This window comes from Acomys minous (genome assembly GCF_964271855.1).
Source record: "Acomys minous genome assembly, chromosome: 16".
Taxonomy (NCBI): Eukaryota; Metazoa; Chordata; class Mammalia; order Rodentia; family Muridae; genus Acomys; species Acomys minous.
In genome coordinates this window covers 18,449,256-18,477,188 of record NC_140498.1, presented here as the reverse complement: position 1 = coordinate 18,477,188, position 27,933 = coordinate 18,449,256, and the positions used below count along the sequence as shown (strand labels likewise).

General features: G+C 50.1%; 1 protein-coding gene across 3 annotated transcripts in view; it reads left to right on the top strand.

Annotated features, from left to right (window-relative positions):
• The window catches only part of FSTL4 (follistatin like 4), a 409,848-nt gene that overhangs the window by 343,953 nt on the left and 37,962 nt on the right, over positions 1-27,933 (top strand). For all 3 annotated transcript variants that reach the window (XM_084762862.1, XM_084762861.1, XM_084762863.1), the window contains one exon: positions 14,669-14,835. In XM_084762862.1, the coding sequence (XP_084618988.1) occupies positions 14,669-14,835 (167 nt within the window). The remainder of the gene's footprint in view (positions 1-14,668; positions 14,836-27,933) is intronic.

Genomic DNA, 27,933 nt, shown 5'->3' with positions numbered 1-27,933 from the left:
TGCCTTCTCCCCTTACCACCCCCACAGAGACAACCAAAAGTGTTTCCAGGCAGCACCGAAGGTCTCCTGGGCACTGGAATAGTGGTGAGTTGAGAACCATAGACGTAGACTGAGGGTCCTGCCTCATCTCCCCAGCCTCCACTCCACTTTCCTACGTCACATTCCGCCCCCCACCCCTTCTTTGCAGGGACTGGGTGTCATGGCACAGGCTTCTTCAGGCTGGGGCAGGAGGATTAAGAGTTCAAGGCTAGACCGGGTGGTGGTGACATACACTCTTAATCTCAGCAGAGGTAGAAGCAGAGGTAGACGGATCTCTATGAGTTCAAGGCCAGCCTGGTCTACAGAGTAAGTTCCAGAACAGCCAGGATTACACAAAAGAAACCCTGTCTTGGAGAGGGGGGAGCAAGGGGAGGGAGAGAGAGGAGAGTTCGAGGCTAGCCTGAGGTACGTTGCATGGGGATCCCAGTCCTCCAGCCTCCATTCTCTTGTTTTTCTTCATGTTCTTCCAGGGATCTCACTGGGTCTCATTTTTAATTATGACTTGAGGTCTTGATCAGAATCCATCTTGGCCTCATATACCCCAGAAAAAAAAAATTATGACTTGAGCAGGAATTCAACTCAAGGTTGTGTCCTAGCCTGGACCACCTCTCTCCTGAACCCTAGACTGAGATCACACTGCTCACTGCTCCGTCCGTCTACCACAGTTAAAAGCAATCTTCTATTCCACCCTTCAGTCTCTTCTCTCTCAGCAAACACAGCCGGCACTTGCCTAGGATTTCGGGCTCACACTCGGTGATCAGCCTCAAATCCTTTCTTCCATCAATCCCCCTTCTCGTCTCTCTCAGCATTCAGTCAATCTGCCTCCAGCAGGGGACCCAGCTAGCCTGCTTCTCAATTGCTCGTGGTCTAGCCAAAGCCCTTGGCATCACAACACCAGCCTCTGACAACCCTCTGTCTCCGCCACATACACAATGAGCGATGTCCCTTCTTCCTTCCTGAGGGAGCCTCCTCATGACAGGCTCCCCAGGCCAGCCTGGTTCTGGCTTTAGTGACTTTAGGAATGATGGCATAGCACAAATGCGACAGTGAAGTTTGAGGGGACAGCAGTGTGGGGGCTTTGGAGACAGGTTTCTTTATTCTTTAGGCTCACACATCCTCTCTAGGGGCTCCCACTGTGGGCCACAGATCTGTGCCTGTGAAAGCAAGGAGCCCGCAGGGTGCCGAGGTGGCACACTGAGGATGCCTGAGGACCCAGTGATTCCCTCATACCAAGGGATTAGCCTGCCCATGAAACTGCCCGGGTGTCCTATTAACACAGCTGGGGATGTCTCCTGCGATGCCCATTTGCCATCAACTCTGTAAGTCACGGCATCTCTGCTCCCACCTGAATGAAATCCAGGCTCCTTCCTGTCCCCACAGGGCCAGCCCTGCTCCAGCCTCTGCCTGTTACTGGGGTTGTTCAGGCTCCAGGCTTGTCTCTGGCAGCCTCAGCAATCTAGAGACAAATGGGGACAAGATGGCTCAGTCAGTGATGTGCTTGCTGAACAAGCCTGAGGACCTGAGTTTATCCCCAGAACACACATAAAAAGGCTGGCATGGTGGGTGAACCCAGATTTAAAAAAATAAGAATAAAAGCCAGCCATGATGGTGTACCTCTATAATCCCAGCACTTGGGGGAAGAGGAGACTGGAGAATCCCTGGGGCTCACTGGGCTAGTCCCAAGCCAATGAGAGACGCTGTGAAGAATAACACACACACACACACACACACACACACACACACACACACACACACACACACGGAGTAAATAAATAAAGCAAAATTTAAAAACTAAATAAGTAAATGAGGTAGTTGGCAGGAGCTCCAAGGGCCTGGAGCCCCTCAGCTGGTGTTCATGGGCGATGTGGGGAGCTGGCATAGAAACAAGTGCAAGCTGCTCTCCAAAACGGCTGATGCCTATTTACAAAATGCAGCCATGACTGAGCATCCTCTGGAGGATAATTAACCAGAAAGCATGTTATGTTTATTCATAGCCCGTTCCACCATGCCTTCTTTCCCTTTCCCTTCCCATGAAGCATGCCTGGGCCTTGGGGTAGAGGTCAAGTGAGAGGAATTGGGGCCAGGGAAGGCAAGGGAAGGGGGGCTCCTAATGGGTACCCTGGTCCTGGACACATAGAGAGAGGGGGACTTGGGCCATAGAGACATCTTTTATCCAAGATGATGGGCATGCAGAACGGCTGCCACTGAGGAAGTCCCCTCAAATCCCACACTAGTATCCATTTGGGAAGTCAAGACAATGGCTCTAATCTGCATTTCAGTCTCATGCTTAGGAGGGCAGTGAGGACGATCAGCTAAGCCAACAGGCCCATAGGCCAAGTGGGGGAGGGGACAGCTTCCACCCTGGAGTCCCCTTCTTCCTCTGTCCAGCCTTAAGAATAAAGTGGGAGCACAGAAGCCCCTTCTTATCCCCTCCTCCAAGCTGATGCTGAGCCCAGTCCTGTCATTGCAGCCCACAGAAGCACTGAGCGGCTTCCTGACTCGGTCACTATGTTTTCCCAAAACCTCCCTACAGAAGTGCCTGAGCCACACAACCACCAGGGTAACACTTTAGCCACACAATCAGGTGAGGTCCTCCCGTGGTTTAAACCCCCCCCCCATAGGGCTGGACAGGTGGCTTCAGCGGTAAAAGTGCTTGGTGTACAAGGGTGAAGCGAGCACAAGGGTACCCAGACCCCCAGAACCCAGGTGGGAACAGAGGCCTGCCTGTAGTTCCAGCCTCACAAATAAGAATGGGGAAATCCCCCAGAACCTGCTGTCTAGCAAGACTAGCCAAGTCAATGAGCCCTGACTTAATTGAGAGTCCCTGCCTCAGTAATTAAGAAGGGAGAACAATTGAAGATCTCCAGCGTCAACCTCAGGACTCCACATGCATGTGCATGCATGCGTGTACACACATGCGCACCACACACATGAAAATGAAAAAAGGCCAAAAAAAAAAAAATCAATTCCCTGACACTTCCCACCACTTTAAAGCTATTAGTCCTTATGTGACTCCGCTCCACCCAGTCACTCCCTACCCACCTGCAACAGTGTCACATGCCCCTGCCTCACTTCCTGTCAGCCACACTGGTCTTCCTTAACTCCCACCATGCTCTAGCCCCCACCGTACCTTGGGAAATTTGGTCTGAACTCGTTCCTCTAGAGTAAGTATCCTTCTAAGGCATAGAGATAACTCAGCTGGTAGATTGTTTGCCTATCATGTACAGAGCCCTACGCTCGCCCCCTAGCACTGCATAAGCAGGGCATGGTATCAGGTGCCTATAATCCCAGCATGGCACTGGCACTATAGACAGGAGGATCAGAAGTTCAAGTTCAAAGGCTAGTATGACACATCAGTAGTTAAAGGCACTTGACACCAGCCATGCCTGGTGACCTGAGTTGGATCCCTGAGACCCATATAGTGGAAGGAGAGAACCAACTGCTGTATGTTATCCTCTGTCCTAAAGACACGCACGCACACACACACAGAGAGAGAGAGGGAGAGAGAGAGAGGGGGGGGAGGAGAGAGAGAGAGAGAGAGAGAGAGAGAGAGAGAGAGAGAGAGAGAGATGCACGCACGCATGCATGCAGGGATGAGTATAGGCATACATGCAGCTAATAAATACTTTTTAAAAATTACCAAAAAAAACAAAAGTAAGGCTCATCCTCAACTACCTAGCAAGTTCTGGGCCAGTGTGGGCTATCTAAGACCCTCACCTTTTAGGTTTCAGGTCTCCCTCTAACTACAGCTGATCCAGAATCCTTCACCCAGACCCCCTCCTCTGTGTTCCTTCCTCGTCTTTTTCCTTGTATCCATCATGCTTGTTACCCCATTTTATCTGCCTGTGTGTTTTCCCCTGGCCCTTCGGAGATGTCCTCCACAGTCAGGGAGTCTGACCATGTCGGGTAATAGAACCAGCTGGCAGCAGAGAAGACTTGCAGCAGAAAGCAGATCTCCTGGGGCAGGAAGATGCTCAGAGGCTCCAGGTCTTGCCCACATCTCCCCGCTGTTCCTTCAACAGAAAGCACATTAACTTCTATTCCTTCTTTTTTGAGGGGGTGTGATAGGCAATTACAACACCATCTGCCATAGAAACTTCAAAATCTCCATAGTACGCCACAGCGAGGCCGAGTTCGCCACCCTCATCAAGTCTGATGGGGTCGCGTAGCTCACCTCAAGTAGAGAAGAGGAGAGAGACCACGGTCCTTACTCCCACAAATGCTTGGCCACAGGGTCCCTGCAGCAGGAGGCAGGAATATGAATAATGGCTTCATTAATCATCGTTCTCCAGAAAAACAGAGCCAACAGGAGCTGGAGGAAGCAATAGACACTGAGCTTTCAGACAGACAGACAGACATAGATTCCCCATAGGGAATTGGTCTACACTGTTCCGGAAGTGACCAGTCCCCAAGCTCTGCTGGAAAAAGGTTGGGAAATCAGGAGACCTAGAAGGACTGACGATATACATCTCATTCTGAAAGCCAGCAGTTTCAAGATCAAGGAAGGGCCAGTTTATGAAGTATTTGTCTTGTTTCAGGGACAAAATACCCTGAGAAGAGTGAAGGAAGGAAGGAAAGGCTATCTCAGGTCACAGTTATGGGGTATGGTCCATCAATGGTAGCAAGAGCCAAAGGCAGCTTGGCAGCTTGACATCTTGTCTCATTGCATCTGGAAGCATCTGCAGTGAGGAAGAAAAGATAGGTGCTGGCATTCAGCTTGCTTTCTCCTTTCTATGATCCTGATGCCCTAGCCCAAGGAATAGTGCCCACCTCAGTTAAACTAATCTAGATAATCCTCAAAGGCATGCCCAGGGGCTACCCCCCCTAGGTGAGCTGAGGCCCTGCCTAGTTGACCGGTCATTAATAATCATCACAGCTAACGTCCTACCTCAATGGCCTCTCTTATTCAGTCTGTTTCTTCTACTTAGGCCCTTGGCTGACTGGATGAAGCTCTCCCATGTTAGGAAGGGTAATCTGCTTTCTTCTGTCTTCAGATTTGACTCTTTCTTTCCTCCAGATGTACCCACACACAGACAGAGTAATAACTGAACAGATATGTGGCACCCCATGACCCGGTCAAGTGAACACACCAAATCTGCCCCCATAGTGATGCTGAGGATGTGGTCAGGCATGGTCACCCCCTCCCCATGCATCAGATCCAATCATATGGCCTCCCAACTCCTAGAGAAATGGTGGGGCAACACTCAGGAACCTGGAAATGACACACAAAAGCCTTTCCTGGGGGTGTAGAATTTCCTGCTCCTCTCTCTCATTAGGCTGTCCAAAGATGCTCAGAGCAATTTCTGAAGTGCAGAGTAAGTGACATGTGGTCACTGAAGATATACTTTAATGTCCCTTCCCCTAATGCCACCAAGGGACAGGCAGGTAGTGGTCTTCCTTTTGCCACTATCATCCTTTGGGCAGTGCTGGGGATTGAACTCTGGGCTTGCTGCCTGTATGAAACAGGTAATCTAACCTGAGTTACGTTCCTATCTCAGCCTTTTGCACATAGCTAGAGCAGGGGTATTTCCATCCTCCTCAGGAGTAGATGAGGCAAGGCATAAGAGAAACATAGGCTGGCCTACCTCATTGAGACATCCCCAAGCCCAGAGATTGGGGGAAGGAGAGAGGAAGGGAGGGAGAGGAAGAGGAAGAGGGAAGAGGGACGGGGAGGGGGATGAGAGAGAGAGAGAGAGAGAGAGAGAGAGAGAGAGAGAGAGAGCACTCTGTGATAGTCACATACTCTACTGTCCAAGAAACCCTGAGCTTTCTACCTCAATACAGACCCCTTGCTCCCTTCGGTTGGTGCCTCTGCTGCCCACCACACTGTGACAGCCTAGAACGCCCAGGAATAGGAACATCAAAACCCAAGCACCCTGCTGTCCTAACTTCCCAAGTCAAGATGACATTTGAATTTCTGGGAAAATCCAAAAGGTTTATTGCCTAAAGGAGATGAACAGAAGCCAAAACTCAGAGAGGCTCCCAGGTGACTCTGTCCCCCTAGACCAGCCCATGCTGCAAGCAAGGAGAACCTACATCAGACTGGGCAACTGGAAAGGACAGCATGGGTCTACATTGAGTATCCAGGAAGGGCTCAAACAGAGAGGGCAACCAGACACTGTCAGGGCCAAGGATGTCACCCTGCACCTACACACCAGCCCCTCTCCCCCCATGTTTAAGACCATCTCTGCTGAGCTGTGAACTCCAGGTTGGCAGGCACTGAGCCTGTTTTGCTTGCTAGTGCATTCCCACACATCTTGGCAGGTAGTAGGTGCTCAGTAAATAATAGCTGAGCGAGCAGGAATCCTTCGCCTGCATAAAATTACTTATTCGGTCACTTCTGTGTGCCCTGCATCGTATTAAGTGTTGAGGAGACAGAGGAAATAAAGCAGGTCTGGTCTCTGTCTGCATGCAACTCATAAAGATGTTTGTTTACACTGGAGACCGGAACTTGACAACTACACTGTAATAAAGAGTGAAGCAACAGCAAGCCATGTAAGTCGACTGAAAATGTAAATTACCTGTGACTCTGTGGGTAATTAACTAATAAGTTTATTGCTAACTCCAAAATGAGGCAAGCGAGAGGAATGAGGACAAGTGCAGAAAAAGTGAACCTGATTATGCAGAGGGAAACAGGATGCTCCGAGGTGGCCTCTTGTGCGGCTTTGGAGCAAACCACCTACCTAGGCTAGCTGCACCTTGCTACTCAAAGCCTGTGTCAAGATGGCATTCTCTAAACTAACCTGTCCCCAGCCGCACGTCTGCAAGGTTTCAGCAGGCACTTGAAAGGAGCCCAGCATGACAGTTCTCTAACAAAGAGAACAGAGGGAGAAAAGATGATACAAGCCTGGGTCCTTTCGCCAGCACAGCAAACACACACACACAGAGAGAGAGAGGGAGAGAGAGAGAGAGAGAGAGAGAGAGAGAGAGAGAGAGAGAGAGAGAGAGAGAGAGAGAGAGAGAGATCAAACATAATCCTTGGGCAGAGCCCAAGCAACTCCACTCTATAAACTTCCCAGTTGAAGTCACAAAGTCTAGGATGTCACCCATCCCATTTTGTATGAAGACCTTGGACATACACTCAACACTTAACACCCTCCCATTGTTCCCATCACAGAGGTGATACCAGAGTTTGTCCCACCATGGCCATACCTCCTTTGGTGGCACTCAAGTCACACGAAGGGTGCATCCACCCCAAGGGAAGCGATATGATCAGAAGTGGCCTTCTACAGACCTGAGTCTAGGCACCTGCTTTTTTCTCGCCCACAAGCATACTGTAATTCCTCAGAAGGATTATTCTAAGCCTCGGCGCATCCTTCAAGGCTCCCAAATATTGAGGTGAGAGGCTGAGGATGCAGCTCAGTGAGTCAAGCACTTGGCACACAAGTGTGAGAAACTGAGTTCAGATCCCCAGAACCCACATAAAACCAGGCATGGTGGTGAGCACCTGTAATCCCAGTTCTCCAATAGCATGATGGGAGGCAGAGACAAGAGGCACCCCAGAAACTGAGAGGCAGCTACGCTGGTGCAGTGGTGAACAACGAGAGAAACCCTGTCTCAAACTGATATGGAGTTTGTATGTGGAAATTGTATGGCCTCCAGCTTTCCAGAAAGAGCAGGGTTAGCCTGACATGAGGCGCTTACCTTCTTGAATGAAGTAATTCAGTCAAGAGACAGAAACACTTTAAGCAATGTTTTTGTTTTGTTGTTGTTGTTGTTGTTGTTTTTAGCTAAAACACTAGAAGGAATTGTAGTAAGAAAAATTGTCTCAAGACGGGGCAGCTGCCAAGTGGTTCTATATTGTGAATTTTTAAAAACTTTTTAGTGTGTGTGTGTGTGTGTGTGTGTGTGTGTGTGTGTGTGTGTGTGTAACTTGCAGGAGTTGATTCTCTCCTTCCACCGTATGGGTCCCAGAGGTCTAACTCAGGCCATCAGGCTTGGCACAAGTGCCTTTAGCCAATGATGCATCCTGGCAAATGTGTCAGATCCCCTGGAGCTGCAGTTACAGGCAGTTGTAAGCCTCCTGATACAGGTGCTCTCAACTGAACTCAAGTCCGCTGTAGTGGCAAATCACTAAGCCATCTCTCCCGTCCCCTCCTGTGAATAGTAAAGATGCTTTAATAAATTTTTATTCATGGGGTAAAGTGACCCTCTTTCCCTTTCAAATCATGGTGGACCTGATGTTCCTTTTACGGTATTTCTTCCCATGATTCTCTAGGAAAGCCAACAAATAGGGGTGTGGTGGCTCGAATGGGGCTGGGAGTCCTCCATAGTCTTGGGCATTTGAATACTTGGCACCCAATTGATGGTGCTACTTGGGAGGTTTAGGAAATGTGGCCTAGTTGGGGGAAGTTTGTCAGTGGAAGCAGACTGAGGTTTCAAAGCCTCTCACCGCTCCCAGTTGGCTCTCTCTGCTTTGCGCTAGCCACTCTACACATGCGCCCTCAGCTCCCTGCTGCTGCCGCCGCCACCATGCCATCACAGACTCTTCTCCCTCTGGAACCATAAGTCCAAATAAACTATGTAAGTTCCTGTGGTCATGGTGTTTTATCACAGAAAAAGTCACTAAGACGGGCATTATCTAAACCACCATGCAAGTGGCACAATGATGTTGATCTGAGGATGGAGAACTGAGCTAGTGTGTTTGTGGAAAGATGCTTCTGGTACAGTGGAGGCGGCGCAGCTTTAGCTTAAGGATGCTTAACCAGGGGGCAATCTGACCACCACATTCACCCCTCATTCACCCGCTTTCAAATGTGCTTAAGGAAGACGTCTTGGTTCCTCATGATCACTTTTCTCTCTAACATCTGTGAAGGCAGGAGGTGGAGGCCAGTGCCTACAATACTTTATCTGCAAAACCAAAGAGACATATTACTCTAGGGCAGGGAAGTAGAAAGAGGTTAAGCCCTCAGCCCACCTATTATGTGCCAGGCACCATACTAGTCACCAAACAGCACCATAGCTGCAGGACAAACCACCCAGCCAGTGCCCACATCCATGAGGACCACCCTTGCTGAAAGGAGCTCTCTTGTGCAGACCCGACAGTTGTCACAGTGTGCGTCCTATCTCCTCACACCAGGAGGAAGCAGAAGGAAACCATGTGTGCCAGAAAGCCTGAGCACAACAGGTGCCCAAACTCTGAGCACCTGACTTTCTTACCCTCCTTAAAATCCTTCATCACTCAGCAGCTCTCCAATGCCAGAGGCATCCATATCCCTGTGGGCACAGAGCACTGCTCTGGTCTCTATAAGTGCATGTGCCAGCACTCTCATGTGCATACAACACACACACACACACACACACACACACACACACACACACCGAAAGAGACAGAAAGAGAAAGACAGAGACACACACACATGCGAGTGTGCATGCAGAGAGAGAGAGAATGAGAGAGAGAGAGAGAGAGAGAGAGAGAGAGAGAGAGAGAGAGAGAGAGAGAGATTTCAATGAAAAGCATAGCTGGGGCATACTGTCCAAAACAGAGCAGGTACAGGATCACAGACTCTTCTCCATTCTGTGTGTCACATCTGTGGGCGACAGAGAGCCCCTGATAGCTTTGTCCTGGGCAGGGCATTAATTATATTAGAAGTGTGTTGGTTACTCTTCTCATTACTGTGATGAAATGCCTGACAAGAAACTCAGGAGAGGAAGGGTCTATTATGGTTTACAAGTTGAGGGCCATTCCTTCAGGATAGGGAAGATACAGCTCCGGGCAGGGAAGCCAGGTGGAGAAGCAGGAAGCCAGCTGAAGATAGCAGAGTTAACAGGAAAATAGGGCTGGGCTATGAAGTCTGAGGGCCCTCTCTGGCTACCCACTCCCTCAGGCAAGGCTCCACCTCCTAAAGCCAATGGGAAACATTTCATTGAAGCCACAGTAAGAAAGGACCCTGTAGGAAGCTGTTGGAGGCCATTGAAAGGGAGGAGACGCGTCACTGTGGAGGAAGCTCTTGCGAGGCCTGGCAATCCCTGGGGCTTCAGCTTGACACCTACCTCTGATGACAGTGGGCAGAGGCAGATAGCATTGGAGGGTCAGGTGCCATAGCAGGCACCACCTGCAGGATGAAGGAGCTTTGCCGGGGCATCCACTCAGAATTATCGACTCAGAGCTGTAGACGCTAGCCATTGATGGGTGATTATTGACCACGGTTAACTTGATGGGTTTTAGACCCACCGAGGAGACACACCCCTGAATACATCTGTGAGAATGTGTCCATAGAGGTGTAACAGAGGAGGAATGTATTAGTTACTGCTCTGCTGCTATGACAAAACACCATGACCAAAGCCAAAAGCAGCTTGTAGCAGAAAGAGTTTATTTTGGCTTATGGTTCCAGAGGGAGACCTGCTGGGGAGGTATGATGGTGAGCTGACAGCTCTCATCTTCAAACGCAAGCCTAAGTAGAGAGAGAGAGAGAGCAAACTGAGAGCAGGGCCAGGCTATATGATGTCAAACCCCATCCCAGCAAGGATGCACCACTAAACCACCCCCCAAACAGCGCCACCTACAGAGAACCAAGTGTTTGAGTAACCTAGCCTATGGAGGACGCTTCTCATCCAAGCCACCACAAAGGAGGAGCCACCCTGAACGTGAACACCATCCCGTAGGGTGGGGTCCCAGAGTGTATGAAAAAGGAGACCACAAGCAGAGCACCAGAATTTCTCCACCACCCCCTCTCCTCTCCTCTCCCTCTCCCTCTCCCTCCCCCTCTCCCTCCCCTTCTCCCTCTCCCTCTCCCTCTCCCTCTCCCTCTCCCTCTCCCTCGCCCTCTCCCTCGCCCTCTCCCTCCCCCTCTCCCTCCCCCTCTCCCTCCCCCTCCCCCTCCCCCTCTCCCTCTCCCTCTCCCTCTCCCTCCCCCTCCCCCTCCCCCTCTCCCTCTCCCTCCCCCTCCCCCTCCCCCTCTCCCTCCCCCTCGCCCTCTCCCTCTCCCTCCCCCTCCCCCTCTCCCTCTCCCTCTCCCTCGCCCTCCCCCTCCCCCTCCTCCCCTCCCCCTCCCCCTCTTTCTTTCTCTCTGCTTCTTACTTCCATATGCAATGTGTCCTGCTGCCTCAGTCTCCTGCTGCTGTGCTTTCCCAGCATGGCGCTCTATATCCCTTCTTAAATCATAATCCAAAATAAGCCCTTCCCACCCTAAGCAGTTCCTGGTCAAGTCTTTTAGTCCCAACCATAAGCAAAGTAACTGATCGTGTGAGTCCCTTGACCTTTCATTTTGTTGATTTCTACATTGAAGACTGAGGTTAGGAAGGGACCTGGCCAAGGCCACTCCACTTGTCAGGAGCTGAGCCAGCTTCAGAGGGGCGTGGTCCTGTCCTGCCCACCTGAGCCCCAGCTCCTAACCCCGCCCACAAATTTACCCCAGAAAGCTGACCCGCTTGGTCTTCTCACTTAGCCTGGAAGCAAGGGCTGCCAGGGAAAGCTGAACGGTAAATAAAGGAACAAGGGTGGGGGAAGAAGGCTCAGTAGCCATAAATCTCTTTAGAATTTTAAAAGGAGCTGGGGAATATTGACACGAATTAAATCCAATAAAACATTCATTTAATTAAACTTTAAATGATCCAAATATTTGCTGTTTGGTTAATATTTGTGTAGCTGACAGGAACAGAATTACGATGGTTCTGTGGGTACTCACGCATTCTAATTTTGCATGGGTTTTTCCTGCACAAAGTATATGTCTTCATACATACAAATGATGGGGAACTCAAACGACAAAGATGCATCACCCAGCTGCTCCAGCCACCCAGGGCCAGGGAGGTCGCAGAAGACTCCCACCCCCCTGACGCTGGGATGTCTGCCTTGTTTTGTATTTTGGCCACATGTTCCAGGCTTTACCAGACCTTTTGTGAAAAATTGTGACCATGGGGGGCGGGGGGTCCCATGGAAGAGAGGACCCTCTGTGCTACACGAAAGCCAGTACTTGCAGCCCAGAACTCTAGCCCACCAGATTGTCTGGCTCTCGTCCTCTACTTTGCGCTTCCTCCCTTTCAGATTCCCAGGCCCCTCGCTCCTATGTTGGAAGGCTGTGGTTCCCAGGCCTCACAGAGAAGCTTCACGGATGCCCGCTATACTCACAGGAGTCTGCAGTAATCCAAGCAGAGGCGCAGCACTATGTGTTAGTTACCTAGGGATGTGTTACAGGAAGCTGGGGAAGTCCCAGCAGAGAGGTGGAGCCCGGGGTCCCAGGGGAAGCCTTGTCTCCTTCAAGGACCGTTCTACCAGTGATCACTTGGCCTGTCTTTCTAGTCTTGATGGAGGTCAGGTGCACACAGAGCAGTGACCCCTTTCATACCTAGCCTCCCTTCTCCCAGGGCATGGAGGAAGAGGCAACCAAGCGTTCTCTCCATTGGTAAGCCCGGTCGATGCTGGTGATTGCCACAGACCATAGGCATGGATGTCCTGGATGTGAACAGAGCTTCTCGGTGCAGCTTCATCCTAGCCGCCCTCCAGGCTGGCTTCCGGGGGGAAGTACCATGTCCTCGCTCCTCCTGCCCCTAGTTCCAACCAGCAGAACCTCCAGGCTACGAAGGTCAGCCCTGCCCTCCATCCAAGCTGAGCCTTCCACAGGCCCTGGGCGGCTACTCGCACACCTTCAGGCTCTGGTCTGGCTCACAGGATGATGCGGAGCAGGCTGCTGGAGGAGGGCGCAATATCTTTCAGGATCCCTTTCTCTACATACCTGAGAGGCTCCTTTCTTACTCCCATAGTCCCTTGGGGCAAAAGCATCATTCCACCGTCTTCTTGCTTCCAGAGCCCAGTGGTCATCTGATGAGGAAGAGCTCCTCTCTCCAGCCCTGGATCCTGAGCTCAGTGGGAGCTAAACAATAGTTTCATTAAATTCTCTTTCCCCCCACTCCTCTCCCTCCCTCCCTCCCCCCCCCTCTATTTCTCTCTCTCTCTCACCCCTCCCCTCTCTCTCTCCCTCCTTCCCTCCCTTCCTCACCCTCTCCCTCACACATACCCTTCCTCATCACACCCTCCTCAGCTTCCTCTGAGGCTACAGAGCCTGGTTCTTGGTCTAGCTACACAGTCTGCACCCTCTTTTTCCTACCCTGAGCAATAACACTCCTGGCCCAGAGGTGGGAGGGCAGCAGGCAGACCGTGATTTAAGAGGAAACTTGAAATGCACCACTATAATGTTTGTGAAATATTACGCCGGCCGCGTCCACATCCATCACTCGGTGCTTATCTTTCCTCGTGCTGGCTCCTTTGCTCGAGTCACATTTTTCCTCAGTGTGACTGCCCTTCCCCACCGGCCTCTTGGCTCTTGGGCTCCTTTATTTTCATTTACTCAATTGTTCACCCATCCATCCAGCAAGCACCAAGGAAACGCCTCGTGTACAGCGTGTTCATCTTCACGGGCCCAGGGCAAGGCCACTAAATGGCAAGGAAGGGACCTGGCTGCTGCAGATCTGACCTTAGGCACCTGCAGTGCTGCTGCACCTGTGCCTCTTTTCTCGCATGTTCCCCTCCCCCCACATTCTGGTTAGAGATCATGTGGTCCAGATGCACAGCCTGAGGTGGTGCCACTCTGGCTCTTGGCTCCCAGCATCCCACAGAGCATAGCTCCCAACTTTCTGCTTTGTTTTCGACATTTTGGACGACATACCTGTCAGGGGACCTATGTCCCAATACAGTGGCTTAGTGAGACAGCATAGCACCTTGCAATTTTGTCAGCGCCTCAGGCTACACACACACACACACACACACACACACACGCACACGCACACGCACACGCACGCACGCACGCACACCAACCTGCCTCCCTAGCCCCTGAGTGGACATAGAGGAAGAGCAGGAGACACCTGTTCCATTTCCTTCCACTCTAGCCTAGTCCCATGTTTGCACTGAGCAGCCTGCATTTGATTAATTTTTCATAAACTCTTAAGAGTTTCAGAAAGCCTGGGGGTGGTGTGGAAATATTTTAGATCCTTCTATATTTGCCTAAAGAACGACCAGTCTCCGTGCCAGTTAGCAAGTGAAAATGGCAAGGATACATAATTTGGCCAGCCTGAAGTACACTTCAAAAAAAAATAATAACAATAATCAAAGGCCACAGTGCATGATCACAGAGCAGGAATCCAAATCCGAGCTCTGTGAATCTTCAGACAGAAACAGACCTTCAAAGGTCAGCCAGTTCGTTCTCCAGACCTCAGACAGTGCAACCTTTAAGCTACCCCAGATGGACGGCATACCTGTCGGCTCACCAGCAGACCTTGACCGTACTTAGCAGGTTCCAACTTCATTAAGCCAGAGTGCTCCAAGCAGCATGCCCCCCCCACTACCAGCTGGCTCTGTGGTCTCTCTGCTGGGTGAGCCTTATGGGGCCTGACAACTAGTGTTTTCAACTCCTCTCACGAACCCATAAACCACATGTTCCCCTGCACCTTAGCCCATGCGTGTGGCTCCTGACCTGTTTTGACATGTGGGATCTTTCAGACATTAGACATCACTGTAACCCATCACCCAACAGAGGTGTCTATCAGTGCATTTAGTTGACACATTATAAACCATTTCTGGGAGGCCAAAGCTCCCTCTCAGCCCTACCTACCCTTGAGTGAGTCCATAACTGTTGGCTAGAGTTGAGATTTGACCCCTGTGTCTGTCCTCTGACCGCTCTCTCCTCTCCCTCTGCAGAGGTGATTCAGCTGAGCCTCGCCCCAGAGGACAAGGTCAGTGTGACCACAGTGACCGTGGGGCTGAGCACGGTGCTGACCTGCGCTATTCGTGGAGACCTAAGGCCACCAATCATCTGGAAGCGGAATGGGCTCACTTTGAGCTTCCTGGGCCTGGAAGACATCAATGTAAGTCACCCAGCGTATGTCCTGGAAATGCCACCATGCCGGACACCATGTGGCAACAGTGACAGAGGGCTTCCATTTAACAGGTCCAGGCTCAGCCTGCCAGCTTTAGAGGACCCAAGTCCCTGCATGTACAGAGGACAAGATGGATGACGGCCATCCTGATGATAGTCATGTCCAGTCAGAGGAGAGGGGCTACCTACTGGGAGGCATGTGCCCAGGGTAGACGGCACCTGGCCAGGGCCATGTTTTACCAAAAGCCTAATACAGGCACTAAGCCTGGGATCTAGAGAGGTGCAGGCTGCGTGAGGCCACTCTCATCCCTCACAGGGATGAGCCCCAAGCTGTCAGAGAGCACAGCCAGGCAGAAGGCTTCAGAGCCAGGGAGAGAGAAGCAGCCAGAAGCTATAAGGAAGAGACTCCCACTCTATAGCTGAGTAGAGTATGGGCAGACAGGTGCTCCCTGCAGGGGCCAAAAAGTAAGCAAGGTGGCTGCTTGGAGTGAAGCTATATGACATGTGAGGTGGAAGGAGGCCAAGTCAGGCCAGAGGAGGCTTGCTTTGAGGATCTTCTTCATCGAGTGGGGACATGCAGAGTCAAAGACCTTCAAGCTGCCTCCCTCCCCAGATGGACATGGAAGTTATTCAGCCATGAGTAGGCGTGGCTTAACACGGAACCAATCACAGTGCCCAAAGGCAGTTACAAACTGATGCCAACGGTGAGAGCTTCTGTACATACAAAGCAACACACACCCAGTATACACACACAGCCAACACACACATACACACAGTCACTCATAACACACACACACACACACACACACACACACACACACACACACACACACACCTCATCAGAAGAGAGTAGGTGGATGGGTGAATTCACACAGCCTGATCCTGATGTGACCAACAGGGAACACTTCTGGATCCAGAAGAACCGGACAGCTGGTTCTACACCAGCTTTGTAATTTCGAGTAAGCCCTAGGACTGCTGATCCCTGGTGAATACATCCCAAAGAAAACAACCTGGGAAGCCCCTCCCTTCCACTGAACTTCAAGAAGGCATGGACTGGTTTGAATTATATCAATTGGTCTAGCTTTGGCAAAGGGGTGATGTTTCATAGGAGGCATCAGCAATGCTACCCGTGTTGGTGAGATGCTCGGGCAGCAATGGGTCTTGGGCAAAAATAACAGGAACAGAGAAGACTGCCCTGTCTCCTTGACTCGGGTAGAACAGTGAGGCCACAATAGGACGCTTGTGTCAGAAAAGGAAAACTCACGGGATGGCTGGTCTGATCCTGACCATAAGGAGGTGGAACAGGGGTCAGGGTGGAGGGAGACGATCTGGACCATGTGACCACAGAGGAAACCAATCTGAGCTCCTTAGATGATTCACCATTGTTGCCATTAAGCCTGTCACGTGGTAGAGTAAGCCTCCCATCCCTAGGGACATACAAGCACAAGTGGGGACTGTGGCCAGCAATGCGGCCAGCTTCAAGATGGCAGCTAAACCCACGATCTGAAGAGCCTTCCAGCACTGAGACTATCAGGGTGTAAGAGGTCCAGCCCAAAGTATAGGCGTCATGAGAGTCGAGATTCAAGACTCTAGGCACCTTTGGGTGGAGCCTGCAGATCTCAGGGAAGGCAGCTAGAAAAGAGTGACCACCCTGGAACATCTAGCCTGCCAGGTCCGACTGAGGAATGTCTTGTTCCACCAGGCATGGCTGTTTCCCTCAGCTTCGCCCTCTGTGGCATGGACAGCCACTGTCCTCTCCCAGCAGCTCTTTTTTGTTTGGTTGGTTTTGTTTTTTAATTAATTTATTCAGATTACAACTCAATTATTATCCCATCACTTGTATCCTCCCGTTCCTCCCTCCCTCCCACCCCCACCCTATTTCCCTCCCCTAGGTCCATGCCCGAGGGGGACCTCCTCCCCCACTTTATAGTCACAGGCTATCAAGTCTCATCTTGGTAGCCTGCCTATTCTTTCTTTGAGTGCCACCAGGGCTCCCACCAAGGGGACATGGTCAAATATGGGGCACCAGAGTTCATGTCAGAGTTAATCCCTGCTCTCCACATAACTGTGGAGAATGTCCTGTCCATTGGCTAGATCAGAGTAGGGGTTCGATGTTTACTACTTGTATTGTCCTTGATTAGTGCAATAGTTTGAGCAGACAGCCCTGGGCCCTGGTCCACCCGTTACGATGTTCTTCTTGTAGGTTTCTAAGATCCTCTGGATCCTTCTATTTCCCCATCTCCTATATTTCTCTTACCTAGAGCCTCAGTAGGATGTCCTCACATCTATCCCAATCTCCTGGTAAGTGAAGATTTTCATGGGACATGCCTCCTGGGCTAGTGCCCAATTATAAGTGAGATTATACCATGTGAGTCTTTCTGCTTCTGGGTTAACTCACTCAGTATGATCTTGGAACTCCTCGTGCATCTGTAAATGTCAATAAAGTACTGTCCTGGTGGGTGCTTGATAGAGATTCCTTGAGTAGAATCCTTCATCTTCTAGATCTGAGATGGTCAGTCTTGCCTAAGAGCATACCAAGAAAGTTCTGTGTGTATGTGTGTGTGTGTGAGAGAGAGAGAGAGAGAGAGAGAGAGAGAGAGAGAGAGAGAGAGAGGTGTGAGTATGTTTATATGTATATTTGTGTGTGAAGTATATGTGTGGGGGGGAGTGTCAAGTATATGTGTGCATGTGTGTTGAGTATGAGTGTGTGTATGTGTGCACATGTGTTGGGTGTGTGGGCTTGTATATACAAGGCCTTTCATAATTGGCATCCATTTACAAATGCTTTTGGCTGCTGTGACTGGCTCCTCACTAGGCTGGGGCCGCTGGTGACTGACTAACCTCCCGAGCATTACTTGGTGCTCTATTTAAACACATCAGAAATAAAAGCAGAGGCAAACTCTCCTTAGTGCACTTGCCATCGGTTAATTAAATTACTCAAACATGCCTCCAGCACCAACTCAATTGCATTTCTCCTTTTCAAATCAGGTTAGCAATTTGGATAATTGTGGGTGCAACCAGAGATTAATGGCCCCTCGTTACCTCCCCGGAAGCACTTGCTCATGGTTGAGTCGGTAGCCTGCAAATAGACAGGGTTGGGTCTGTGGTTCTCACACATCCCAGACACAGGTGCAGGGCGGCACCTGCTCCACAGGAGTGCTCACTGCATGCAAACGCACGGGCGCACACACACACACACACACACCACACACACACACACACACACCACACACCACACACACCACACACACCACACACACACACACACCACACACACACACACACACCACACACCACACACACACACACCACACACCACACACACACACACACACCACACACACCACACACACACACACACACCACACACACCACACACACACACACACCGCACACATCACACACATCACACACACCACACACACACACACACACCACACACACACCACACACCACACACACACACACACCACACACCACACACACACACACACCACACACCACGCACACACACACATACCACACACACCACACACACACACACACACCACACACACCACACACACACCACACACACACACACACACACACACACACACACACACTGCCCATACCTGCCTCCTTTACATCAGGGAGAAAGGAGCACCACCCGCTAATGAAGGAAGGACATAGGCTGTGGTTTCAGAGGGGCCTAGAGTCTCAGCTCTACCATTTAGTTGACTGACCTTGGAAAGGACCCTTGACCTTTGTAAGTCTCAATTTTCCTCATCTGTGAAATGGGGATACATGAGAGAGAGAGCACTTGCTTTATAGGTTTACAGTAAAGAGATGCATGGAACATTCTTGATGTAGGCTACTCTATGAATGCCATTATCATTATTATTATTACCATCATTAATATTAAACTGACTGTGTGTAGGAAACACCTAGCTCAGTGACAGACACCCAGAAGGTTTACAACAGCAGGCTCCCTCCCTAACGAGGCAGCAAGCCAGGAGGGCACCTCTAGGAGTTAGTCAGACCAAAAGGAGCAACAGCTGTGTTCTTAGAAAGGCCTGGGGCATTTGTGACGTGAGCATTGGTCAGGGGAGAACAACCTAAGGGGAGCAAAGCTTCTGAGGTTCTTGGGGTCTCCAGAGCCTCTTGGCCATCTCAGTAGCCCCTCACCCTGCCTCCACAAGTGCTGAAATACAATCCCCGGAGCTGTAGTTAATGCCTGGTACCCAAACATGGCTCCCAACCAGGGAAGCGGATCAGCCTTCCAAACCCAAGGCAGGGAGATTAGAAACCACGAAAAGGTGTGGGTCTCCTTCCTTTGTCGTTTGTATGAGACATCTTGATTGGCAAGAAAATATTAATCACTTTTTCACCACTCTCTTAATGAGACGCTTTCATGGGCAACAAAATATTAATTTGTCTTGTCTTATCTGTTAAGAATTCTGTTAATGAATTCAGTCACAGAGCTATTAGAGAATGCCATCCTAATGACACATGTAATTAAACTTTTCTGACTTGCAAACATCAAAGATGCCTTGCGCATCAGAATAATATTTGATCAGAAAGTCAATGTTCCCCTTTAGCCCAGAGGCAAGCGAGGAGCCGCCTGCGCTCTGCAGAGAGCAAGGACTTCTGTCAGAAGCACCGTGCTTTGCCAGTCGTCATTTTTGCATTGATTCGCTAAGTGCCAGTGAGCCACAAAAGCTCTGTGCTGGGGCCCAGAGCAAAGACGCTGTCCCCAGCACACAGGGAGGGGAGAGACGTCAACAGACACCTGTTGCAAGGGCTGCAGAAAGGAGCAGTCCCAGATGGAACTTCCTGTGACCAGGACAAGCAAGAGAGAGCAGTAAAGAGGCCCCAGTTGGGGGCAGACCCCAAAGGGCCTTGAATATTAGTGTAGTAGCCTTTGCTGTTTCCTCATAGATTCAGGGGAGCTGCTGGGTTTTCATCAGGAAGTAATGTGATCAAATGTGGCTGTTTCATAGGACCAGAGACCTTGCGACCTAAAGTTGAGCATGACTCCTAGAAGAGTCCCAAAGCGACATGAGAGCCAGGACAAAAGGAAGACAGCTGCTCTGCCGTCCTTGCCCTTTCTCAGTTGGCCTAGGGCACGTTCAGAGTGGCCACAGCAGCACCTGCCCACCTTCCCTCGATATGGCTATGGCTCCCTTCGCAGTATTTTCACCTTGTCAGAAAGTCCAACGTGGACCTTTCATAGCCTCTGAGGATGACCACACCAGGACTTCACACACATGTAGCTTCAGTTCAGCCCCAAGCAGCTTATAACAGCAAACAACCCCTAAAGACAATGTCCCACAACCCGGAAGAGGCAGCTGCCCTGGGAGCTAGCCACAGCTCCCCTTGCAAGAGGCTCCCCGGGCTACAATGGGCCTCCTTCTGTCAACCTGAAGAGAAATCAATGGTTTCCACTTCAACCCACGGTCCCTGGAGCAGTTACAAGCAACCTGAAATTGAGCTACTTCCTGGCCACCTATTGGGGTTTTTTTGTTTGTTTTTATTTATTTATTTTGTTTGTTTGTTTACTAAAGCAGCCATCTTTCTCACCGTGTCTCAGATCTGGCCCTGTGCTCTACTCACGTCAGCCCTCAGGGACTCATGGCCACACTCCCTGACCCAGAAGCTCTCTTCTTGAGTCAGGTTACCCCTAGAAGTGGTGATATCTGGTAGAGGAAGAAAAGGTGACCTTGGTCCCCCAGCCCATGTTACTGTGCTCCCCCACAGGCCATCCCACTGTGTACACCAGAAGCCAGCAGTCAGAGCTCCCTGTCTCTGCCCTGTCCATGTGACACAGCGCTCTGTGAGTAAGAGGCTAATGCTATCCATTCACAAAATGCCAGGAATAGGTTCTCCCAGCAGCCAGAGCCCACGATAGGGTGTTCAATCCCAGAGGGGGTTGCTCTGCTCAGACACTACCCTATCTGAGGAAGCAGAAAGACATCCACGGTAGGTGTCTCATCAGAAGTGGGGCAGAGCCGGGCATGGTGGCGCACGCCTTTAATCCCAGCACATGGGAGGCAGAGGCAGGCGGATCGATGTGAGTTCGAGGCCAGCCTGGTCTACAAAGCGAGTCTAGGACGGCCAAGGCTACACAGAGAAACCCTGTCTCAAAAAAAAAAAAAAAAGGAAGAAGTGGGGCAGGTTAAGCCAGGAAAGCTTGTGTTTTCTTGCCTGGATCACAAAGGACCATGTCTCTCCTTTCCCTGGCTAGCTCTTCCTGCACCCTCCCATCTCCTGAGGCTTTGGTACTAAGCTAGTGTTTATGTCAAAGACAGATGCTACTCCCAGCTCCACACTGGCATTTGGCGGGGCAGGGGTGAATGCTGCCTCACTTTCTGCACACCCCGCTCGGGACCAGTCTTCTGGTTCTCTAGTCACTCCAGGCTGAGTGAGGGACACCCCAAACCCAGACTGTGTCACTGCCTGAACAGTATCACTTTTCTTCTACCTCATGACTCCTTCGCTCTCCCTGTCATCTAAAGGGTCATGGCACCTGTCCAGGGAAGGGACAGAAATGGGCACAGAGTGTCCCAGAAGCCACAGATGATGGCAGATGTGTTGGTGCTGTTTCTCCTATGGATTCCCAGCTGCTCCTCCCTTATGGTAGAAAGCACTAGACGGGTGTCCTCGCAGCAACTGCATCCTCCTCACTACTGCATAACGTGGGTGGGGTTGGAGCACTCAGTGGAGTGGAGGAGATTCCTGGGGGTCTGCAGCCAGCCCGCCACCCAGTGGCCAGCCCGCCACCCAGTGGCACTCTTTGGGTTTCTTGATAACAGGACAAAATACTTAGTGCCTGGCATTTCCACGCTCTGGGGCTGCCTGTCTGCCTCCTGCTCCAGCTCCTGAGGTCCCAGTTGCATTCACTTGGATGTGGGGTCAAGTATGAGGTGCTGGCTCATTAGCCATTGCTCTTTGGCCCCACTGAGGACCTTTTTGGGGGGAGAAAAAAGCGTGTGTGTGTGTGTGTGTGTGTGTGTGTGTGTGTGTGTGTGTGTGTGTGTGTCTAAGGATCAAACCCAGGACCCCGTGCATGCTTAACAAGTAGTGTACCACTGAGCCACATCCCCTGTCTCTCTTATAGTCTTCTCTTTAAATGGGGGGAGAGGGGAGATATGAGATAGTAAGATGGTTCAGACAGGTACTTGTTGCCAAGCATTGGGGATCACTGGTCCCACATAATAGAAGGAGAGAACCAAGCCCTTCAAATTTGCTCTGACCTCCACACCTACACACACATATGTCCATGTACACACACAAAAATAAATAAATAAATAAATAAATAAATATAATAAAAACTTAAAAGGGGAAAGAAAGAGGCTACAATGGTTCAGTGACTGAAGGCACTTGCCACCAACCCTGGCATCCTCCACATCTGTGCTATGGTACAAGTGCCTGAATACACACATATATGCCCATGCTATGGTATATGATATACATACCTGCACGCACGCGCGCGCACACACACACATGCCTGTGCTATGGTGCACATGCCTGCACACACACAGACACACACATACACACACACACACATACACACACACGCCTGTGCTATGGTGCACATGCCTGTACACACACACACATACACACACACGTGGCTGTGCTATGGTGCACATGCCTTTACACACACACACATACACACACACACACACACATGGCTGTGCTATGGTGCACATGCCTGCACACACACACACATACACACACACACACACACACACACACACACACGCCTGTGCTATGGTACACATACCTACATACATACACACATATGTCTATGCTATGGTACACAAGCCTGCACACACACACACACACACACACATGTTTGTGCTAAGGCACACATGCCTACATACACAGACACTCATTGAGAAATAAATAAATGTTTTTAAAAGATTTTAAAGACGTACCACACACAGTATATTTCAAACAACTTGAAAGAACCACTCTTTATTTGGTTGTAGGTTTGAGGTTTCTGTGGGTTTTGTTTTTTTTTTTTTTTTTAGCTGAAGCTCACTATTTGTGGCTTTCAAATGTTGGCAGGCAGAGTCCTGTGATAAAAGCAGCAACACAAAGCCTACTAAGAGAAAGTATCTGTGCCATTGTTTGAAGGATCTTTTAAAAGGTTTCCTTTCCCCCATGGCTAAATGGTGTAAAACTGAGAACAAATATTTCTAATGAAGCATGTGCTTGCTCTCTCCAAATGTTTCTTTGGAAGTGAGGTCTTTAAAGAAAAAGAAAAAGGAAAGAAAAAGACCAAAAAGAAAATGATTTAGGAGCTCATGAGTCATTTAGCTTTTATTGTCTTTGTATGAACCGGTCGTGAATGCGCTGTGGAGTGATGTGAGGCGTTTGATTAGCACGGAGAGCTGTTTGCCACACGGCAGACAGTAGCTGTCATTTTGTATTTTGTATTAAGATCATCTCATTAAACGCCCGGGTACATTTTGTTTTAAACTCTTGGAAAACACAGTACTTGAAAGCAGGGCCAGTTCTTTCCAGTTTGGGTTGAAGACTCTGATGGTGTCTAAACCTCCAGCCCTTTGGATCTTCAGACTGACAGGTGTGTTGTCCAGAGTTACCCAGGGGCTGGGGATGTGGGTCAGTGGAGTCTTGTATGCACAAGCCCTGGGTTCCAAACTGCGTAAACAGGGCACGGTAACACTCACCTGTAACCGCAGCATGCAGGTGGTAGAGCGCAGGAAGATAGGAAGTTGGAAGTCTTCTGTTGGCTACAAAGCAAGTCAGAAGCCAGCCTGTAGCGTGTGAGACCCTGTACTAAAAAGAGAAGAAAAAAGGCGGTCCTGGAAATGGGGTCCCAGGTCTGCGGAGTGCTGACTTGTGGGCCTGCGGTCAGTTGTCCCAAGTCCTTCCTCTAGCCTCTGCTTCCTAGGTACCTTCCTCCAGCTCACCTCTTTCCCCTCTCAGTGCTGCCTTCAGTCCCAAACTAGACCCTAGACACAGAGCCTGAAAACTCACAGACTCCCTGCCCAGCCAGTGGAGGAGGCTGACCAGTATCCCTCTTGGCCACGGGTGGGTGGGGGGTGAAGCCCAGCTCTAAAGCACGCTCATCAGAGCATCACAGCCCCAGCACCACACCGGAACAGCTGCCTTTCCCTGCCCTGGGCCCCACCCACTATACCTTCACCTATTATCTCTTTGTCACTTTGTGTTGGCATTGTCCACTGCCCATGCTGCAGTCCTTATCTAGACACACAGCTCTTACACCTGCCCACACCTGTAAGGAAACTTCTCGGGAGAAGCACGTGTTCTATTCCTTTGTTTTGAAATAGACTTTCCTGTAGCTCTGGCTGGCCTCGATTCTCGATTCACACATGCGCACGCGTGCACACACACACACACAGAGCGTAGGTAAGGTTGCCTCCTTCCACCTCCTGATTACTATCAGCATGCCCCACTACACTCCGTTTACGCAACGGAAGGGCTCAGAGCCAGGACTTCGCGCGGGCCGGGCAAGCATTGCACCAGCTGAGCCGGACCCTCTGCCTGACCTTTTCAGTTTGGAATGAGATTATTATTACCCCTTTTACCAAAGACTATACTGGTTTATACCCCCCTCTCAACAGGTTTTAAGCACCAGGTCAGCGAGGATTTCCTGATCAAAAATCTTTTGGCCCCCTACAAGGAAATGTAATAAAAAATCGTCTTGGAGCATCTAATGACAGTAGGTGGCTGTCATGGAACAGGTTGTAACTAGGGGCTATTACCCACTTTATGAAGTGCTACAGATTGAACTCAGGGCTTTCTCATGTTCAAAACATGTGTTTGTGTAGATGCTGTATGTTTACTAGCACATGCATGCATGCATGGGGGCTCCATTTGGTTTAGACACTAAACATGTGATTCAAATGTCTCTTATTGGCTGCTACCAGGTTGCCAAATGTAACTCTGTAGGGACCACACTGTCTGACTATGTAGGCAAGATACCAAGATGAGTGACATTTTAGGGGCTAGAATCAAGCCAGTGTGGAATCGGTGACCCCTGTTTATACTCCCCTTCCCCAAAAGGGGGGGTTGCTCCTTGGGTTAGTTTATTTTCTGTATTAGTGTTTCGCCTCCTTGTATACACAGGCACCATGTGCATGCCTGGTGCCCCAGGTGGCCAGAAGGGAGTACCAGATCCCCTGGACCTGGAGTTAGGGGTGGTGGTGAGCAGCCATGTGGATGCTGGGACCTGAACCTGGACCCCCTGGAAGCGTCCCAGCCCCTCAGTGATGCTTCTTGGAAGAGCAGAGTTGGAAAGTTCTGGATAAATGTCTCCACACTGAGCTTCTTCAGCTTGTTAACTTTGGCAGTCTGGTTAAGCTGAACTCTGATGTGACCCTTGGAGTCCTTGTGTTTAGTGCTGAGTCACCAAATGCTCAGCCATGGTGGCTCTTCGTGGTATCACGCATTCCTGACGATAGTGCGTCACTGTGGAAGCATGCCCCACCTCCCCTCTGCTTAACTACTGTTTAATGCTGAAGTCTCATCTAATTACTTTCTCTAATAAGGGCAAATACTTAGAAAATCGCTTTTTAATAGACAAACATCATGTCTTTAAGTAAAATTGTCTCTTCCCCCCAAAATGGATGTGCACCCATACAAAGAATGGCCTAATCTGGCATCTGTTTATTTCTGGGAGGAACTTTGATTTTGCTAATACATTTCTATGTATCAGAGGGAAAAAGCTATCCATAAAAAAACAATTACAGAGATGCAATCAAGCATTGATAGCAGCATTCAGACACATCTCAGGAAGCACTCAGAGGAGGAAAGATTGCAGGCTTAGTTTTATGTAGCTTCTTATAAATCAATGTTTAAAGTAATTCTCTCACATCCAATGAGGTAATTTGATTTCTGCAGCCAGTATTCATATCCAGAAAACAATATGCATTCCGTTCTGTAATTATATGATGTCTATTGTTTTAGCCTAGAGAGATTATTTTATTTATTACAGAGGCGGGCTCTCCCTGAGTCGACACCACAGGCAGCGGTGTACTCCGTACTTAACAGAAAGCTGTAAAGCATCTGGCTGCTCCCGTGGTCCCTCAGGGCTGGTGCAGCTCTTCCCACTGGACCACTATGCCAGGGGCATGCTCTGCTCACAGGGAACAAGGACTTGTTCTTGAGAGGAAAGAGAAGTGGGCATAGGCTAAACAACTCTTTCAGAGGTGCACAGCCAACAGTCTGGGGCTCAGCACAAGGACACCTCTATCTGCTGCTGCCCTGAGCCAAACCTTCAGTCCAGCCCAGATGCCCTGACCTGAAGGATGCAAAAGGACAGAGTCCCTCAGAGGGCTACAGGGTAGAGAAGAAATAGACAGGGTGTGGGACCAAGATGACACCAGATCTGGGTAGATGGCTCCGTCAGTAAAGAAACTAAGGTTTACTCAGACCTAAATTCAGTCCCCAGAACCCAAGGAGACAGCCACATGTGATGGTACACCTTTGTAACCCCAGCACTAAGGAGGAGACCGGAGGATCCCTGAAGCTCCCTGGCAACCTAGCACAGCCACGTCAGCAAGCTCTAGGCCAATGCAGAGATCTTATCTCAGAAAAATCAAAGTGGATGACATCAAGGAGTGACCAGTGTTAACCTCTTGCCTCCACATATACATGCATATGTGTGCATGTGTACCCATGTGTGTGTACATGTGACTGCGTATGTGCGTGCGCACATGCAAGTGCATACACACACACATACACACCACACACACACACACACACACACACACACACCACACACGCATGAATGCACATACTCATGAATACTTGGGACCAATTCTTTGCCATACTGCCAGCCACTTTGTTGAGACCAATTCCATGTTTTGACCTTGCATGCCTAATCAATACTTGATCAGATATGAAGGCAGGAGGGAAACACCCAGATTTTCATACTAGAGGACCAGAATATGACTCTGTCCCTGCAGAAAGCCCCACAAAGCAGCTTCTTGCCCACTCAACAAATGCCACCAAATGTGAAGTGCTATACTCACCTCCTGGGACACAGCAGTGACCAGAGTCCAAGTGCCTAACCCTAACCCTCTCTCCCCTCATGAGCTCAAAAGCAGAGTGGGATTCACAGGTGGTGACATGGCATTGTGACACAAAGGGGAGAAGGAGGCCAGAGTGTTGGGGTGAAGGTCAGGCGAGAAGTGAGTACCCCTGAAGGAGAAGAGATAAAAGACAGGCTTCTAGGAGGAGGGAGGGCAAGTGAAAAGTCCCGTAAACAGTGGGAAGCCTAGGCAGGCATGCTAGGGCAGGGGCAGGGTGTAGCAGCTAGCTACTGAGGGCTCTGTCACCTAGGCCTGGGTGAGGATGTGCGCCATCTGGTGTTCGCTTGAGAAAAGGCCTGTTCTGTGGGAAGCTATGCAGGTGAGCAGGCTGCAGAGATAGGTCTCTGCTCTCCAGGTGAGACCATGCTGGCTGGGTGCAGGTGTCACAATAGAACGGAAAGAATAGTTGGACGTTCTCAAATAGAGTCTCCTGACTCACCCCATGGGGCTGGATGCCTGCCCTGCCTGGGGTTTTCCCAGAGGATAAAACAAGGTGACATAAGTCTGGAGATGGTCAAGCCCTTTGTGTACAACGGCACAGCATTTGCATATCTATGGATACCCTCCCCTCAACCATCTCTACATAATGTATGTGGTGTAGCATGGTATCTATTTTAGGTAAACGGCTATTACTCTTCAAGGAATGCAGATAAGGAAAAGGTCTGTATAAGTACTTTTTTTTTTTTTTTGACTGTTTTCTCCACTGTCTGTCTTTCGATATAGAACACCAGCAGACAGGAAGGCCTAGTCACATATCAGGTACTGACACAAGGAACCTCTTGAACTCTGTGTGCTGACGTTAATGGGGTCACCACTCTCAGGTGATCCCTGGGAATTTGACTTTGGGTAGCCACCTCACTTCAGGATGACTAGCAACCCTGACAAGGTGGGGAACCACAGGAAGGGGCCACTGAGGTCACCTTCAAGGACCCTAGCAGGGTTGTGATGTGAAATGACCCTGCACTAGCCACCCAGCAAGCAGCAGCTCTGGTTCTGCACTCTGAGATGGAGTCTGCCTG